The sequence below is a fragment of the Prenolepis imparis genome, unplaced genomic scaffold, assembly GCF_030444845.1.
Source record: "Prenolepis imparis isolate NDT839.2.m4 unplaced genomic scaffold, iyPreImpa1.0 SCAF_1, whole genome shotgun sequence".
NCBI lineage: Eukaryota > Metazoa > Arthropoda > Insecta > Hymenoptera > Formicidae > Prenolepis > Prenolepis imparis.
This window is the reverse complement of record NW_028141159.1, coordinates 12,956,972-12,976,480: the sequence shown is the minus strand read 5'-3', so window position 1 is coordinate 12,976,480 and position 19,509 is coordinate 12,956,972. Positions and strand designations below refer to the sequence as shown.

Genomic DNA, 19,509 nt, shown 5'->3' with positions numbered 1-19,509 from the left:
ATAATGCATAATACTACAGAAGACAAGTCTTCGGTTTCTCATGTGGAGTATATCGCATTATCGGACGTATTTGTCTCGAAAGTCATTTATCCTGTATCTAGATGTTGGCGATCGCGTTGGCTTTTCGTCCGATAATCCGTTCCCAAGCCCGCTCGCGGCGAAGACCGAAATCCGTACTCTCCGGATGGGACGAAATCACGGTGGGCCCTCGTTAGTCGCCCTCCGCGTCGTGGAGGGTCAGTCCCACGTCGTCTTTCGAGCGAGAGAGGAACGCGTGCGATACGAGGCAGAGAAAGAGACGAGAGAAAGAGAGACGCGAGCGCGAGAGAGGAGTTATTCCGGGGTAGAGTAGAGAGAGGAGAAAGACCAGGACGATGAGGAAGGAAGGACGGTCGTACCGCTGCGCTGCGGGACGTTAAGTACGTCTCGTAAAAATTCCATCCCGTAGCGGCGTCATTTTGCCGTGCTCGCTACGTTAGGCATCAAAGGCGGGGTTCGATCTGGCTCAGCCCCTGGATCCGCCAAAGGGGCATGTCTCTACAACGGAGGTGGTACCTGGTACCGTGGCAGCGGCTTCGAAATGTGCAGCTGAGTTCGAGCGATTCCACCACCCTTCTACGCGTGCGCTGAGCCGGTTGTGAGGAAAGCGCCTGCCCAACGCCGGCGCCGGGGGATCCCCGTCCACCGTACCATTTCGCGTCACCGGCTTCGACTGGCCTGAGAGAGGAGGCACCCCGGCTGCCTCCTTAGCTCCGAAACTCGTTAGAAACCCCGACGTATTGACGTTTCGCGCGCGTATCTCGCTCGCAGCGGGATCTATCTCCGCAACACGCTCGGCATCAGGACGCGTCGCGTTGTGTGCTGGTGTTCAGTGAGAATAGCAAACGGGAAGAGGACTGATATCCGGCTGACGTCGACCTTCTACTCTACTGTTCTACAGGAACAGGTTGTCGTGGAAGTTCGAGGACGAGATGCTTTGAAGCTCGATTACGCTATGAAGTTTTTCTATAATATTCTGGTGTTCAGTTTAGAAACATCAACGATGAGACAGTGTTAGAATATGAAGAAGAAAGACTCGAGCCGATATTTCACGGAATAAATTTGACGACTGATCTCAAAAATGATTCGGTGAGACATATGAGACGGATCGTCGAATGCTGATGATGAAACTCGTGTGTAGGATTAAGCGCGATGACGGAGAATACGAGTGCAACATTGATGGATCGTCGATAGCAACAGTGTTGACAGATTTCGTGCCCTCTCATCAAGATCCACGAAGATTTGGACATGTTAGACCAGTGAATGAGACTCGATACGATTGTGCGACAACCTCGTGAACAGTTTTCGAAGGTAAAAGTGCGGGTTGAAAGAATGCATGGTGTTTGAGAAGTTAAACCTGCCGCGACCTCGACTGACTGCCAAAAGTCAGACAGACGAGTGTCTCGAGCGATTTCGCTTTTTAAGTTAGCTCTTTCCTTCATCCGCGTGGCATGTGTACCACGGAGATGACAGAATCGTACACGATGTCGCCGTCGACGACGGTATCTTCCAGCGCTGCAACGCCCGGTTGCATGAGCGGCTCGCCGGCGCACCGACGGACGTCGTGCAGAAGCTCGCCAGGTCGAGGTGACGTTCAAGACGACGAGGACGAAATCTCCGTGGGCTGTCCCAGCCCGCTGCCACTAGTAGTCGTAACGCCCAACACGGAAGACGAGCTGGCCTCCTCCAGGGAGGATTACGCCGACCGTCTGAGTCCCAGAAGAACTTACGCGCGAGATTCGATGACGGAGGAGGAAGAGAGAGATTACTCTCGCAACGGAGAATACAGGATGTCGAACGGACGAACCGGTAGCAGAACTCGCGAGAGCGGCGATTCGGTTACAACGCTCAGAGATGACGAGGAAGATGACGAGGAAGAAGAAGAGGTAGACAGCAGAACCGGTAGCAATGGTGCGACAGCCGCCGGCACCACCGACGATTATTTCAAGCCGCTGAAACGTCTGAAGATGGTGCAGGTGCAGCACTCGGACGAGGAGGACGAGAGAGAACGGGAATCCAACGATCGCGGAGTCAAGTCCTTCAGTATCCTCGACATCTTATCGCATCGGCCAAAGGCGAAGATTGTCCGTCCCTGGGACACGGTGGACTCTGGCCTCAGCCATCAGCACCGTCATCATCTGCAGCAACATCATCAGCACCATCTGCACCACCATCATCATCACAGTAGTCATCCGGGTCACGCGGCCGGACCTCGGGACCTCTCGCTGATGGGTATGTCACTCGCATCCATGTCCGGCTCCATTAGCGAGCCGCCCCTCAGCAGCTCCTCGTCGTCCGGAAGGAGCTCCGTGTCGGATTCCGGCAGCCCGGACCCGCTCGCCCATCATCACCATCATCACGCCGCGCTTCATCACGCGGCCATTCATCCCGGTTTGCATCACCCGGCGCTCCAGCAGCCGCAGCAGCAGCAGCAGCATCAGTTCAAGAGGAAAACGCCGCAGCAGCACGGCTCGCACGCCGGCCAAAACGGCAAGAGAACTACAGGACAGGGCAGTCCCTTGGATGCGCTCTTCCAGATGACTAGCAAGACCTTCGATGCGGGCGAGCACAGTCAGGGTAAGCACTCAAAAATTTGCAATATTTTCAGATTTACTACGGACTTGCTTGTTATTGAATTTACGCGTGATGTGAGAATGACAATTATTTTCTCGCTTATTCATGGAGATAATTTTGGGAGAAAGTGTCACACAAATTGATATTATCAATTTGCAACTAATTATCAATGATTGCTGAGATGTAGATATCTCAATACCTTATCAGAGAGAGAAGAATGAAATTTAATTATATAAACAAAACTTTTAATAAAAGTTCTGATGTTATTTATATGCATTTTGTTCAATAATACTTTTTGTAAAATCAGCTTATTTAATCAATCTAAATAATTTAATATTTTGATCAAAATATTATATATATATTCTCTTTCATATATATTGCATAATTTTATTACAATATATGAGATAAATAATTCTTAATAAAGAAACGCGTTCCAGAGTTCTAATTTTATGTATCTTTAGTAAAAATAATTCATCAATTATTTATCGTTAATAAAAAATGAAAAAAAATTGTTTGAAAATTAAAGAAACTGTCTCATTAGAAATCAAAATAAATGATTCACGCAAGAATAAAAAATCGAACAAGTTAATAATGACATTTTTTTAATTCATTGATTTCATCTGTAATAATTTTCGTATATTAGAGTTCAGTTTTTAATACATATATGTCTATTTAATACTAAATGTTTATGCATATACATATATTTACACGGGATCAATGTTTTACTTCACTGAGAAAAAAAAGTTGTTAACTCGACTGAATCGTTCAACTAATTACTATTTTATTAATTGAACATGTAGAAGTATTTAAATTAAATACAACATTAAATCTGACATAATGTGTTTTGACTTAAATACTTATACATGTTCAATTAACAAAATAGTAATTAGTTGAACGATTTTGTCAAGTTAACAGCGCTTACACGATTGTCAGCCAAGCGACGGCAGCTTTACTTAAACGAAGGCGGTAAACAGTTTAAAAAAATGAGAATATTATTTTTCATACTTGTGTTTTTTGTTTGGTATTTTAATTGCGACATGCGACTTACACATTTACTAATTTTAATTCCGATCTCTTGCATAAGGGATTAATATTAGCTGCGATACAATCAGCACTATATTTAGAAGAGAGTTTCATGTATTTCAAATTTCGAATATTGGACTATGCACTTTCAGATTGCTTAAAATTGCATCGTTATATCACGCTTACAATTTAACAGACGAGATACGAATACGTGTGATCGCGAAAACGCGACCGTTCGTAGAATCTATCGTTTATAATTGCAAGCTTAAATATATCGGCGATGAATACGGGCTTTAATTTTGATTGATGTTCCGCTGGAGAGTCAGGAAGCGCTGCCCGCGCTCAATCCTTTCAAAGGCGGCGCTTTATTTTACTCTATTTTACTCTTCCACAAGCCCCCTAAGGCCCGACATACGGAACGTTTCAAATTTCGTGGCGCGTTAGGTGTGGCAGGTGCCAAAAATACGAGTCAGCAAAATGTTAATCTGAGTTTGCTCGAATCCTTAGATTCTGCAACTCTTTCAGATCTGCATATGTATATATGCAGCATAAGTGACGGATTAATCGATCGCGCGAATAATACCTGACATAATATTAATCTTTCAACATTGATGAGCCGTATTCAATGAATATTAATAAAATTTTACATATAAATGTAGGTAACCAAAGAAAGCTGTAAAAAATACATGTGAATGTATGAATGGAAAAAAAATATAACAAAAACATGACGTCCGATATTAAACGTAATTAAATGTTAGTTACAGATGATAGCTATAATTTTGCACACGTTTATTCTGTTTTGTGATATACATTACATTTTTAATTGGCGATAAGCAACATTCACAATATTATATTTGATATTATTCTAGATTGAGATAATTCACGAATAATTCATTAATTGCAATTCTTTTTCAAATAATTTATTGTTTGAATTTAATTTCCAAATTCTTGAATTTTAATATTTTTGAAATTCTTTAACATTTCTCGCGTTTGAATTACGATTACTTAACCGTATAAATAACGCTTGTTTATGTAACAATAAAATACGCGCGAGCATAATTAATTATCATTAATGCATAATGCATGTTGATTCAAATGCAGATTACAATATTATTTGCGAGTCTTAACTTCTTGAACCGCGCTATATTTGTCTGTATACATTCCAATAATAGTGACAGACATACAGAATATACAGAGATATTTTCACTGTCTTCCTTCGAGTTTTCGCATGACGGAAATGTCGGGCAATAAATGTCAGTCGAGATCACGGTTAAAGACTTGAATCCACGTGTTATGACGATCTTTAACTTTCTATTGATTCCTCGCTCGTGGATCACGCATCTGCGATGTGTCCTGAAGCGACATGTGAGAAATTATTACGGGGAACAGCCGTCTCTTCCGTTTTGCTCGAGAATTCTGCGACGCGTGACACACCTTCATAATGTCAGCAATAATAACGGTTTACAAGAGCGATGCACCGGGATGCGATGACCGGAAATATTTTGTAATTGTATTTGCGATATATTTTTCACAGTACGCGCTCTCTGACAAATAATGCTGAGGAGTTGTTTCATTGAATAATTTGCAATGCAGAATATATAAACACTTACTTTTCCATCTCTCACAATTAGTATATTCATTTATCATTCAATCAATCGATTGCCGATCATTACTACAAATATTAATAGTATCCTCCAACCGGTATCGTCGATATGGAAAATTTTAAGAGCCGCAATATAGTGGTTCTATTTTTATTTCTATGGCCTATACAAATCGGAGTTCATTTATATGTATATATACAATTTTTTTGCTCTTATAATTTTTTTTAATTTCTTATAAAAGCGCTATAATAAAATCTAAATCGTCTTGAGAAAATAATGCCTTTTGTAGATAAGAAATATTGAAAGAAATCGTTGTCTATTCTGAAAAAAATATAAAAATAAAATTTTTTACAATATTAAAAATTTAGATTTTTGCAATTTTCGCGCAATATTGCAATATTGCTTTAACAGTAAACAGTAAAAGATATGTCAAGTGTCTTTAAAAAATATCTCTTTAGCTGTTATAAAAGAAGCAAAAATTATATAAAGTAGCTATTATTTATTCGTGCTATTATTAAAAAATCATTTAGACAACAAGACTCACCGGAAAATATAGTAAAATTCTAACGATTAAATTATGTAAATATGTATTACTAGATAATTTTAATTTTATCCTTAATTTTGTAATATCGCACAGTTGCAATTATCGTCTGCACTATTATCAAACACAATCGTTCGAAAAGCAAGTTGCAAGTTGCCAGTGAATGGTTGTTCATTTCTAGAATCGATTTCATTCATAATTCTCACGATGCAAAAATCACGCCAAGTAGCAAATATTCGTACCGCTACCAAAAAATCGCTCAAAAAGCGAGCTGTAAGAAGGTCCACTGTGCCAAGGGTCGAGCTTACATCGAGATTACAACGATCGAATCCCGTAAATCGATGCGTCCTACCGCGATTCTCATTCAGGGCGCATCGCAGGCATCGGATCAAGTTACGGAGTCGAGAAGAGAGATAAGGGGGGAAACGGGGGAGAGGGAGAAATAAGAATGCCGCGTAAGTATAGAGAGCATAATAATCAGAAGTAAATTGCGAATACGTGAGGCTACCGTATTGTAGGGAACCTGAGGGAATCCGCGACTACATGCGGGGTCCCGTGGTTCCCGCCGCGAGGCCCCTCCCCTAGCGATCGGCAGCATTCATCGTTCCTTCCGTAGGGCACCTCCGTAGGGCTGTCTCCTCCCTTCTTCACCCTTTGCGCGTGTGTCGGTGTGTAAGAAATATATGAACGCGAGCGTCTGACCTGCCGGTAATCTAATTTGAATCTCGAGGCCCCGGCCAGGTAATGGAACACGTATCGAATAATATTACGAGCGATTCGATTCGATATCATTTGTAATTCCGGGAGACCGCAACACGCCGCGGGTCCACGGGGGCCAGCCGTCCGGGCCCAACGCGTCGTGTGAATAACTCATTTTACCACGCAATTTGGAATAGCGGCGAATATATAGCAAGAAGAGAAAACATATCGGGAAACTTTGGAACCTTCATAATAGCTCTCAGAGTATGAGATCCTGCGATCTGGGAATATTTCAGTGGCTTGCGCGTTAAAAAGTGAAGAAAGCAAAAAAAAAAAAACAAAAAAATAATGTTGGAAACAAATGTCTTTAGCTTAGTTCTCGAAAGTTATTTTTCGAAAAAAAGAAAAAATATATTTCAAATATAAATAAGATTTATTCGTTTAATTATTCGTACTTTTTGCGAAAATGATTTCGAGAGATTAAAGATTATTATTTTATATATAAAATAATTTCTTTCATTCAAGCTCATCGTAAAAAATCAAAATATTTGTATATCTGGATTTTCGAAATAAATTAATACATTCTAAAAAATAGAACATCTTATTACATTTTTAAAGAAAATCAATTAAAATTAGTATAAATTAAAAAAATTTTTGTACCAAACTTATATCTGATAAAATTAAAAACTTTTTAAATTGTTGGACTAGATACAATGTTGCGAAAGGTGATTGGAAAAAAAGAACGAGTCTCTGAAATAAACGCAGTATTATCTTTTTTTGTCACACTCATTTGCATGTAACTTTCGCAGCCGCCAACAGTCAGTTAGCCAATCAGTTACGTCAAAATATAGCAATCAGCGTCGCGAGTTAAATTCTAAGAATCTCGATGATTTTACACGGTTTTCTTGTTTCGTGTGCTAACGGTCAGTTTACAACGCTTTCCAAACGAGAGACGTTCCGTGAAAAAACATAATTAGGACATGATTCCATCAACGTATAGTCTATCATTAGAAAATAGCCAACTTATAACATCCTATGATGTTGCAAGACTAATACATCTTGTTAGTATAATGCAATGTTAACAAAAATCGAATGCTGAATTCAATGCTGGGTATTGCAGTTTTTTGCATTCATTTCGAATTTTCTAAAATTCTTTCATTATCGTCAAATATAATGACGCGCAACAATAATGAAAAGAAGCTTTATAGTTACAGCACTAAACTTGTCATACCGAGCCATATTATATTCACGTTTTTTCTCCCAAATATTTCATTTGAGAAAATAAATCGTCGGGTCGTTTGAAAAACAAAAAAATCAGATTTTTTTCTTGTTTCCATAAATTGTTGGTCTCAGACCAGCGTCCTCTCCGTGAGCCTTGGCAGTAAACACGCCTGTTTATTGTACCGGTTATATGCACCGAGATGGGGCACTAGGGCGCTTTCTTAATTTGTGCAACTTTCGAGCACAAGTTTTGACGGTCACTACTTCCTCCCAAAGAAAAAGAAAAAGAGAAGAAAAAGATGATGATGATGAAGGAGGAAAGGCGGGAGAAAACACGGAGAGAGACGCGAAAGACGTTCTTCGATACAGAGAGGCAGAGAGCAAGGCATTCCCTTTTGTTGAAATATTTTGTATATATTGTCTGCGCCGTCGGAAGTCGCGGGCCGCGTTTTCTATATCACGCTATATGCAAATGAGACATATGCTCTGGCCGAGCCACGTAATAAATTACACATATATAGGTAGGCCTAAAATTACGTATCCTCGGCCCTGTGCCGCCACGCATGCACAACACACGCGTCCCCCGCTCGCGCCCGTAACACATGTCATGGTACGCGTATCCGTACATGAGATTCGTGTCTGCTCGTCTTACGGGATAATACGTGCTTTTTACATGGACGCGCGCGATAGCAAACTGCCCTTTCGTCGCAGCCGTTTTAAAGAGCTGACTCGCCGGCGATCGCCCTAGTTTCCCTCGGAATTATTACGATATGTCATCGTAAAAAGAAGAATGCACGCGATAAAATGCGCGCAATCGTGATTTTTTTCTTTGGTTTGCACGTTTGATAGGAAACGATACAAAACATCTTTCCTTTTTTTTATTTAGAGGGAAATTGAAGAAAAAATAAAACATTTCTATATATAAATCTGTCGAATTATTTTTCTTGAAACACATATGTGGTATATAAAAGCGATGACAAAACGTTTTCGACGGGAAGCTTCCGAATTGGACGTGTTTCCGTTTCGGCATGTTTGCCAAAGTGCAAGTCGACGGTCAAAATAAACGCGACCCTTCGAAAGATTGGATTTTCTAGCGATAATTGGAAGAAGTGTCTCCCGCGCACACGTGTACAAACACCGATCGATTTCTCTCGGTTGTCGGTAGGTAACCGGTTTTCTTTAATCCAATCACTTGTGCGCCGAAAAGATAAATCTAGACAAAGAGTTAGACAAAAGTGGCGCCGACATTTTTTTTCCTTTTGAAAAGACTCGTAAAATCCTTCGTTTCTGGCTCAAGATTACTTTGTCGCAAAATCGGACTCGCCCCAGTTCCCAGAATTAAGATCGTTAGTTCAGAAAAAAAGAGAACTGAATTCTATGGTAATTATCGTAAGAATCGAAGATTCAGGTACAAACACTGCGGAATACAAAGGCACGTCTCTATATCGGCAGGCAAATACTTCTTAAAGACCATCATTCATATTTTCCCATACGTTCGACAGATTTATGAATGCAGATTTATGATGAATTTTCGTCCACACATTTCCAGAAAAAAAAATATTCTGACAACTGTGCCGACATAGAAGAAATTATAAATCAAAATATTTAGAGAATAGAAAGTATAAAGACAGTTAAACATCACAATATTTGAAATTTTTTCACATCTTTGAATGAACAGTGTATAATTAAACTGTAAAAATTGATTAATATTAATTAAGATTAAATCATTTAATAACATTTACACAATTATAATAAAAATAGATTATAAATAAAATATTTTTTCCGCCGTTTAATCTATCGATGCAATATAACAATATATTTGTTCGTTTTCGTATATTAAATAGCAAATAATCTGAAACTGGAGAGAGCGTTAGTGAATAATTTTTCAACGCAAATCGATGATGTTACTTTGTCAGATAAAATAAACTAAACCTCTACGCGCTATATATCCGGACATCAGATTAAACGATATCACGATTTATTCCATTGAGACACTGTAGATTCTTCACGTAATATCAAGTACGATGGTACTTCTCGATAAAATATTTGATACGCGAAATCGAATGGAAATGCCGATCGATATCTGCTTAATGATAAATGCACGCGGGCCTGGCACACGACTTGGCCGATGCACTTATCCATTAATCTGGTCGCGTAATCGCGCACTTGTCCCTCGTACGTCATCAATCGTCGCGGCAACCTTGTGGCAAAAAAGTCCTAATACCTTTTTGACATCGACGTCGAAAGGATATACGCCTAATAATATCGTCCGAGAAAAGTAAGCATACGTCTAAAATACGACGTGTGTCGCGGCGAGCCGTACAAGTACAGTAATTGCGCGTGCGTTGAGGTAAGAAAAAGTCTCGCAATTTAATTACGGCACATCTAGAACGCGTAATGACCATCGCTAATATTAGTATCGTTCGTAGAAGCGTGTGCTTCTGAAAAGCGATTAACACAATGCATAGAACTCGCGTTAAACATAAAGCCATTGTGCGTCGCGCGGTGGATTGTACGCTAATTTTTCCGCTTAAAGACACTCGATTCGAATAAATGTTTGTATAATTTTAGCGTTACAAACTTTTGCACAAAAAGTTTCGATCGGACGATTCTGTTTTGAATGTTATATTCGCTTGTAGAAATCATTTTCAGTACAGTGTGTAAAATGATTACAGTTTAAAAGTCCTTTATAATGTTAAAATATCTAAATGTTTCAAGAAGAATAACATTTGACTCTTTCATCATCAATCAAATTTATTGAAATTACATTATTTATTTTTGCTTTATAGAAATATAATGGAATATAATATTATAAAAGATAGAAGATTAATTTTCAAATTTTTAACAGTTTCATAGTCTAATAAGTAATGTGTAAGCAAAGATGTATTCTCAGATCCCTATTTAAATTCGTTTCTTTTTAATATCATGCTGAAAAAATACAATGAAATTAGAAGATTAATTTTCTTATAAAAAAGCATGAAAAAAAATTAAATATGCATTTGCACACGCTTTTTCATACGAGAAGCACGTTGCATTTGCCTCGTTTTCGCATGATAGTTGCAAGGACGAACGTGACTTGGACAAGGACAATGGTTTTCAACGCGTTTCGCACTTCGAGTCCCGGCCGAAGTGGGTTTTTAACTACCCGTCCGAGTTTACTACACAACTTAGGTAGGTGCTTACTGCGAGGAATATCTATATACGTCGTAAAAGCTACAAAGTCGGCCGTGCGTCGACTACTATACTCGTCATAAACAGCTCGGCCGCTCGTTTCTGCGTTGTTAATAGGCGTACCGAGAAAGAGATCGCAAGAAAAATCGAACCGAAAAATCACACCGAAAATGGACCAATTGTTACTCATTTCTCGACGAGAGAGAAAGCCAAATGAGAAAAGTACCTGACCTACGCTAAGCTATATAGAGATTGTTTCCTTACTTGGGTTCTAAATCATCTTTTTTGTAACGAGTAACCTTAGAGTTAACCTTAGAGACATTCTGGAATTTTGGAATAAACTATCAGAGAAATTTAACTATTATATATATTGTCGTAATTGTATGTACACACATAGTGTTTTGAAAAAATTTAAATAACTTGAGAGTTCGAGTTTCTGTAGACGCTCTTTAGATTTTTTTAGTTTTTTCCGTGGAAAAAATATCTCGAATAAATGAGTAAAATCTTTATAAAATAAGATTTTCGGAAAGATCGATGCCTTGGACAATATTGGCTGTTTCCGGCCTAAAAGCTCTCGCTTTTTCTCCGACAAAACACGTACACATTGATCACATTCGAGTACGGCGACACGAGTCGCAGTGGCACTCGAGTTTCCAACTCTCAAGAAAACGAGACGACGATGGCCAGAGGGGTGGTTCTCCGACTCGAGTTGTTGTGACAGTTTGCCGAACAAACAAAATATCAGTCCTCTCCACCCACCGCACCCGGCTAGTTGACTCCGGATGCCGTTAGATTTTTTTTTCAGCGATTGTGAAGCGAACACCCCCCGCTGCGCTAAGTGACCATTCGGTTTCGAAATAAGTGTGCAGCTCTTTCGAGACACTCGAGACACGGTCAAAAGCAGTCGATCGTTGCGTTTTCGATCTCGTTTACTTCCAGACTGAACGAAGAGAGTCCAATTACATTGCGCTAGAAACTATGCGACTTGTGCATTCCAGAATGTGCATCCGTGAAATCTATTGTCTATTATAATATTTTCGTGAAGTTTGTACGAATATATATATATTTATCACAACTGTGTGTGTGTGCATAAACATAATTTAGAAATCATTTTCCAGATCTCTTTTAAGCCAGTCAAATCTTACAATGCAAAAAACCGCTGATAATTTTTTTTCGCTCGTTACGTATTTGTATCTAATCTATCAGAATTACATTTAAAAAAGAAGCTTAACTATTTATTCGAGAGTTAACTGATTATTATTATACATTAAGTTGTATTCATAGCTAGCCATAAAGTTTTCCTTTCTTTAAATCCTAATAAAGTCTAGAGATATATCTAATTATGAATTAATTTTTTTAATGATATAATAAGTATTTTTAAAAAATCACGAGAAATAGGAAAGAAAAATTCTCTAATAATTTAATTTAACAAAAACGTAAAATTTTAAGATCTCTCTATTTGTGTGTACACTTAAATAAAATAAAAAAAAAAAAAATACTATAGAAAAATATTTACAAAGAAATGGACTAACGGGAAAAGGTCGACTAGTTGTGCGTTCAAATCGCCTTTCTTTCGATATAAATTACCATTTCATTCCAGTTCGAAGCATTCTGCGCAATTCCTCGTGAATTCAATCGAAGCGTCGGTTTCAATTGAGTTTCATCCCCTCCCCCTCTTCGCGCGTAACTCGCGGGAAAATTAGCCGGGGAGATCTGCGAACGAACGGCGGGATCTCGCAGTTACTATCGCGGGGAAATAATTCTCAATTAGCCGCTGGAGATCGCGGCCTGCTAAGTCGTATTTATGTCCGCCGGTGGCGTCGACGTTGCTGCCTTTGGATTTATATTGGACCGAGCCTGGAGATTTATGCGACCGATCCGTCTCAGTTTGTCCGTGAATCTCTCCGCGTCCCCTTCTCCTCGTCCTCGACACAACCCTCATCCCTAGCTTTCCACCCTTCTGCTATAGACGTCGTGTCTTTCGTGCTCCTTTCTTCCATATTTACCATGTGCAGATTGTACGATTTTACATATTTTATTTATGGATACTTTAAACATTCGAATTGTTTTTTATAAATATAACATGAATTTTTCGAATTTGGAATTTTTTTAAGTTGATAATTGTTGACACATGACGATTACATATAATTTTAATGTAGGAATAATGCATTTTCTCTCTCCCTCCCAATTTTATATACACATACAATATATAACATTGTTAATTTATTGTAAAATCATTAAGAGTTATTGATAGTTGATTTATTTCATAATGAACGGCTGTTCTCTGATGAGACATGAGCAAGATTACTCCCTTGTGGAACGTTAGAAGGATTTCTCACTACTGAAGGCAAATCATCGCTGACCCTCGAGACCAAATAGAAATAAATTCGAGGCAGATTACACGCTCGAGGAACGGTGCGCGTCAGGGGACGAGGACAAGCACGTGCGCCTACGCGTAAATCTCCCTGGTCTTTATTGACACATTCGTTGCTAATGTTTCCTTTTCGTAACTTTGAATTTGCCCAGTGCGCGCAAGTGCGATGAAAATACTAGGATTTTATTTAAATCCAAAATAATAAATATTTCTCTAATTCACTTTTTATATATTCGCCTGTTTTGAAAGGATATTTATGCGATAAAATAAAAAAAGATAGGATTTTGTGACATAGTTTTGACATTAAAAATTTATGCCATGTAAAATATCATCCCATTTCATTGTCTGATAAACAAGTTATACAGAATCTAAAGATTCTTTCGAATCATTCCCCGAATGTAACGTAGTTGTGTGAGATGGATAAAAGATAAAATATTAAAATTTTTTTACAACTTGGAAGAAATCAATTCGACTTTTGTACATTTAGAATTTATCTTTGACAAATGTGCCTCCTACGCGACGTCATTCCTTTGAGAATCGACGAGCGAATTCATTGGCGGATGTAATACCGCTTGCGCCACCCGGTCGCATTGCCGAAAAGCCGCAAATTGCCGCATAAAACATCGTTTAACACCCAATCCGCAGCCACAGGAAATTCGCACGCTCGACAGAATTGCATATATAAGCGCGGCTCTCCTCTAGAGTTCCTCCTCTCTTCGCGGCGCAGAAGAAAGGACGCGTCCGTCTTTCTCCCTCTCTGGTCGGAGCACCAATACAATGGCTTTTACGGCTAACCCCGTCGGAGCCAACCGCCGTTGAAATTGATTTTCGCGTGTCATGTATTTTTCGGCAGTCTCGTCTGATTGTGAGAGATGCCCGCGGGAGCGGCGTCCTTTTTGCCGGATCTCGCCGACTGGACACACCGACGCACCGACACAATCGGCGAGAATCCGACACGAAGGTGCAGCGGGTGAGAAAAGTGGTGAGGAAGAGGTGAGAGAACGAAGGAAAGATATGTATATGCGAATAAAAAACTGAGTGCGGAAAGAAAAAAGACAAAGAAAGAGTCATCTGTTATTATAGTTCGTCTCGATTTGATCTCGGTCGATCGCGAACATCAATTCGAATTGGAGATACGGTGTTTCTAATCATAATTATTTTCATAATTTATACATTAATTAATCATTATCAACTATCTTTCTCTTTCGTCATCAAGTTGTCTTTGGTTCTATAACTATCCCCGTCCGGACAATGTTGTACAAGTTTTTATGCATGGTTTCATTGAAATTTAAGTAAATCACAAACGGTAATAAGTATAATGTTCATACTTCTTACTTTTAGTTGTCAACGTTGTATGAATTATAAGTAGTTAAAGTTATGAACAACTTGACTTAGAGAAGATTATTTCGCGAAATAAATAACGGGGTTTAGAAACATCATCGTGCAATGACACAAAAAGGTCAGAGCTGTAGTTCTAGGCCTAGAAATTTCTTAGGAAAAAAACAAATGCAATATTTCGCTGATAATTATTTTACTGTAATTCAATAATTTTTTAAATACCTCCACATTTAAAAACTGTTTCAAAATTAATATAAAGAGACTTTTACATAAATCTATATACTTATATGTCATTAAAAAAAATTAAAAAATTAAATTGCTATACATAAACAATTGTAAGAATTAATTGTATATAAAAATATAATTATATTATATTCTGTTTCAATTTTTTAAACAATAAAAATTTGTTCAGGATATGATACGCCGATACAAAAACTGAAAATCTTGGAAAATAGTTGATTGATAAAGATTCAAATTTTTTAAATTCTACTTTCACGATACACTGCCTCTTGCTTTACATGTGAAACAATTACTATCGATGCGTTATCTAGTGTGAATAGAATCGTCAGGTGCGAAAGTTCGTCTCTAATTTCTAAGCGAAAGTCAGAACAGGAAGTCGTCACAGATGACGGTAGGCGATATGAAACGTGCGGAAAGAAAAATCGGCCGTTTCTTCTGTATCCAAAGTGACCTTTGCGATTCAACTCGGACCTTTTGTTTCACTTAGCACCTTCCGTCCGCGCCCCAACTAATTAGCGACGTAATAAAGCTTCGCGCGGAGGCCCGATGCTATCGAGCGTAAAGATGGCTACCCCGAACTGATTTGCATATGAAAACGGACGAAGCGCGACGCAATAAGATCGACCTCCTTATGCTCTGCGTAAAGTTTGCAAAATATAGCGGCAAATTAATTTCAATTTTTATATAATATAAGAATTTTTTTCAAGGGATTCCATCATTTACTGTTCCTAAAAGGTAAAAGATCTCTTCTAATAATAATAGCTAATTTTCTCTCTCTTTCTCTTTCTCTCTCAAGAAGAATCTTTTTAAAATACGAAACTTCATAAATATATCGATTATTTGTTTCGGAAATGTAAATTAAATTTTTTAAATCTGACAAATAATAATATATACATATATACATATATATTAATATTTCTTTATGTAAATGTGAAATTTGACTTACGTTATATTTTAATCAAATAGAAAAAAAATATACAATATTGTTTGATTATGATGATATATTGGAGAAAAGGATCAAATTGGACAGACTAATTTACGCCAGCGATGCCTTTGTCTGCAATTTATCTCACATACATTACGCAGACACACACACACACACATAATAGAGACAGAAATTTCTTTTCAAATAGCCCACAAATTTCTTCGAAGCACATCACCATTCAGGGCTCGACAGCCGTTTATGAATGCGCGGCAATATCCCGCGTGTGCATTCATCGCTGCACCACTCGCGTGTATCTTCTCGGTTAATAGGTGGGATCTGCCCCGACCGAACGGAAGTCTCGAGTCCGAAACAATGCACCTCTCGCGAGCCGCGCGGTCTGACGCGAGCAGTAAAGCCTTTATGGCTCTATTCCGCGGCTCCGTTTCTCTTTTCGTTCGTATTGGCAATTCTTTTTTTTCTTTTCTTTCTCTTCGCATTTCTCATTCATCTCCTCATCGCTCCGGCCTGTCTCTGTGCCTCTTTCTTTACCTCGTACTCCTCGTGTCGGTTCCAGGATCATATAAACAGGTCTGGACACCTTGTCGCGAATATAGGAAAGAGTGGGACCCAAGTGAAGCCAAAAAACTAATATGGCGTCAGAAGAAGTAAACTTTACCGCGTATGTGCCGCGGAATTGCTGCATGCTTTAAATGATAAAATTAAATAATTTATTACTTCTAAGTGTTTAACTGTTTAACAAACAAGTATGTAACATTAATAACTAAAAAAAAATATTTTATTAAATATTTTATTTTATTTTTTTTACTTCTTCTGACGCCATATTGGCTTCATTTAGGGAACGCTTGCCGAGCCTAAGTGTCCAGACCTGTTTATATGATCGTGGTCGGTTCTCTTCTTCGCACGATATTCGCGATACATGTAATTATACGCGACATCGCGATATAAAAATAATTTTAAAAATTGCAATTCACCGGAATCCACGTTTGCGCGATTATTTAATGACGATGGAAAATTGCGAATCATAGGAATAATCTCTTGTTTTGTATAACAATATTAATGTGTTATTATAATATTAATAAAATAATTAATTCAACAAAATTGTCCAAGATGAAAAAATTATATAAGACAAAAATAAAAAAATTGTCATTATTGATAAGAGCAGTCAGACATTTGCTCGGACATTGAAACAATTTTCGAAAATTTTGCGTTTTTCCGAGCAAAGAGATGATTGCGATTTTCTCAGACGGTACGATACGCGGTAGCTTTTAAAGACTGGCTATAAACGAAGCATTAGTACCGGAAAAGACTCTCGACAACGTAGCGCAGCACTGTGCAATCTGGCAATTTGTAATTGATAGACATTAATTATGCCGGTGCGTCCTCTGTGTGATTCTGAAAAAAACAAGAATCACTTAACGTCACTCGGCCTGTGTGTTGACTCGACAGCAGATGTTCGTTCGTGAGAGAGGATCATCCCGTTTGATATTATCCGCAAGCATTTTATAATGACTAATATTACGAGTGACCTTAAACCCCGCGCAACATGTGCTGTTAACATTATTAGTTATATAGCTTATAGCGCGAATTACGCATATCATCGCGCGAAAGCGCCTTACGAGCTATAACAATTTATTTTGTACTCCCGTGTGAATTTACATTTGTCCATATCGATGCATTTCGCTGCCACAACAATCGGAACTCAATTTTGAATCGGTGCATTAATATTGTTTGTATTAATATTTCCTACATTAATTTATTAAATATAGTTCTATTAATATCTAGCATCCAGAACACGTGCGATGAGATATAATATTACTAATTTCGCGAATTATTCGTTCTTTGATTATATACGAATTTGCCGTCACTTGTCAGAAAAAACAAGTTAATTATATCATTTTTTAACTTGATGCATCGAATTAAACGCATTTCTGGTATAATTGAAAACTGTAATGAGTTGAGAGAGTCAAATTCTATCTCGAAATTGGATCGCACTTTGGTTATTCATCGCGTCCGTTTATTTAATTCACAGTAAAAACCAACGAGAGATCTCGAGATTAACGCACTCGGTTCGGTGCAACTTACGGCGAACTTCCTGACTTTGTCTAATTAAAGAATGTGAAACGTGCGCGGTTCATGTTCACGAGACATTAATCTAGCGCAAACATGGACGGCCGCGTATCGAGCAAGCCTATCATGTCCAATGTGCTAATGACTGTAGGATCGATCTATTCCTACACTCTCTCCATTATTCGCTACTGTTTGTATTATATAAGATTGTGACGCACAGAAGTGTCACAGAACAATGTGTAGCGTACTATTAAATAATGAAGACGAGTATAAGAACCTGCAATTACACATATGTCAAAGCTATAAGGGCAGTGATAAGCAGTGAATGCGGGCAATATCTATATATTCCAGTTCAAATTGTGCTAGAAATGCTGCATTATTAATAATAAAACGAAAAACTGTAGTTAATATTCATAATAATATTTGATACATTGACAAGTCTCTTATGACAGAAGTACTAAATATTTAAGTGAAAAAAAATGACCAAATGTTCATAATAAAATATGTAAATAATCTCAAGCATAGAAAAATTATTTTATTCTTTTCTTTAAATATTAGATGGTGACTAGAAAATTTTTTCTTAATCGTGATATTTCATTATAAGTGCACAGACGTAAAGAAAAACTATTTGTTTCCGAATAAAAAAAAATTATTTTTTGTTGTTCTTTACTTGTAATTTCATAAAAAATGGACGTAATATTATATATCCATATAATATTACCGTAATGTACAATAAATTATAGAAACGAACACACCATGCCACCTACCAGATACGGAAAAATTCACACTTTTTTACAGCTGTAATACATTGTGTGACATATGTGTCTTTACATTTTGCGACTATGTATCGCGCTTATGTTAACTAGTCCACTTACTGTGGTGTGTCCAATTCAGCAATCGAACGACCTCACTTGGAGTCATACGAGTGAAATAAATATAGAATGATTGTACGTATATGTATGTCCATAACGTTACGTATTATGCAACTGTACAAGTATACATCCCTTATATCATAGCCTAGTAAAATATGTACGATCGTCAAATTGCACATCTTGAGAATAAAGAAAACGCTAAAAATTCTCTTTGAATCTTGGGAGAGAGAAAGAGTGAAAAATGAAAATTTTCTCCAAACTTTTTTTTTCAATATAATCGTATCGATTCTCTTTCGACGCGTGTTCACCGTATACATCTTAAACAGCAAATGTCTTTATGAACAAATGCAAGAAGTTTCTATTCTCTGGTTACCTATTTCTACTTGTAAAACTTATGATATTTTTATTACATATCGGACATAACGATTATCGTGTTCTACCTATTTATTCTTACTTGGAAGACAACGCGATGCTGAGATAAATAATGCATAATTCGAAAGACATACGTCTTATGCAACTGCAGTTATACACGTATGCTACCTTCGCTTACTCTAGCTTTGGTAGCTTCATCATCGCGCGGCTGACGATATAGCCGGCAAAAGAAACGATTTATGATGTTGCAGTTTAGTGTGACGCGTCTTAAGGAGCGACGTCGTACAAAATTCAATTCATAATTTGACATGATTTATGGATTATATTTATGGAAGCCGAGAAAGTGTCAAGTCTCTGCAATTAAAATGGCTTACATTTGAATATCTATTAAGCTAATATTCATATTATGTGGAATTTTAACAGGAAATTTA

The 19,509-nt window shown here is 38.0% G+C and overlaps 2 protein-coding genes across 2 annotated transcripts in view; one reads left to right on the top strand and one right to left on the bottom strand.

The window, feature by feature from the left end:
- The window catches only part of LOC145937162 (uncharacterized), an 86,309-nt gene that overhangs the window by 41,787 nt on the left and 25,013 nt on the right, over positions 1-19,509 (bottom strand). The window lies entirely within an intron of this gene.
- LOC145936858 (uncharacterized) overlaps positions 373-19,509 on the top strand; it is a 49,559-nt gene continuing 30,422 nt past the window's right edge. The window contains exon 1 of the mRNA XM_083039541.1: positions 373-2,616. Coding sequence (XP_082895667.1) covers positions 1,491-2,616 — 1,126 coding nt within the window. The 5' untranslated portion in view covers positions 373-1,490. The remainder of the gene's footprint in view (positions 2,617-19,509) is intronic.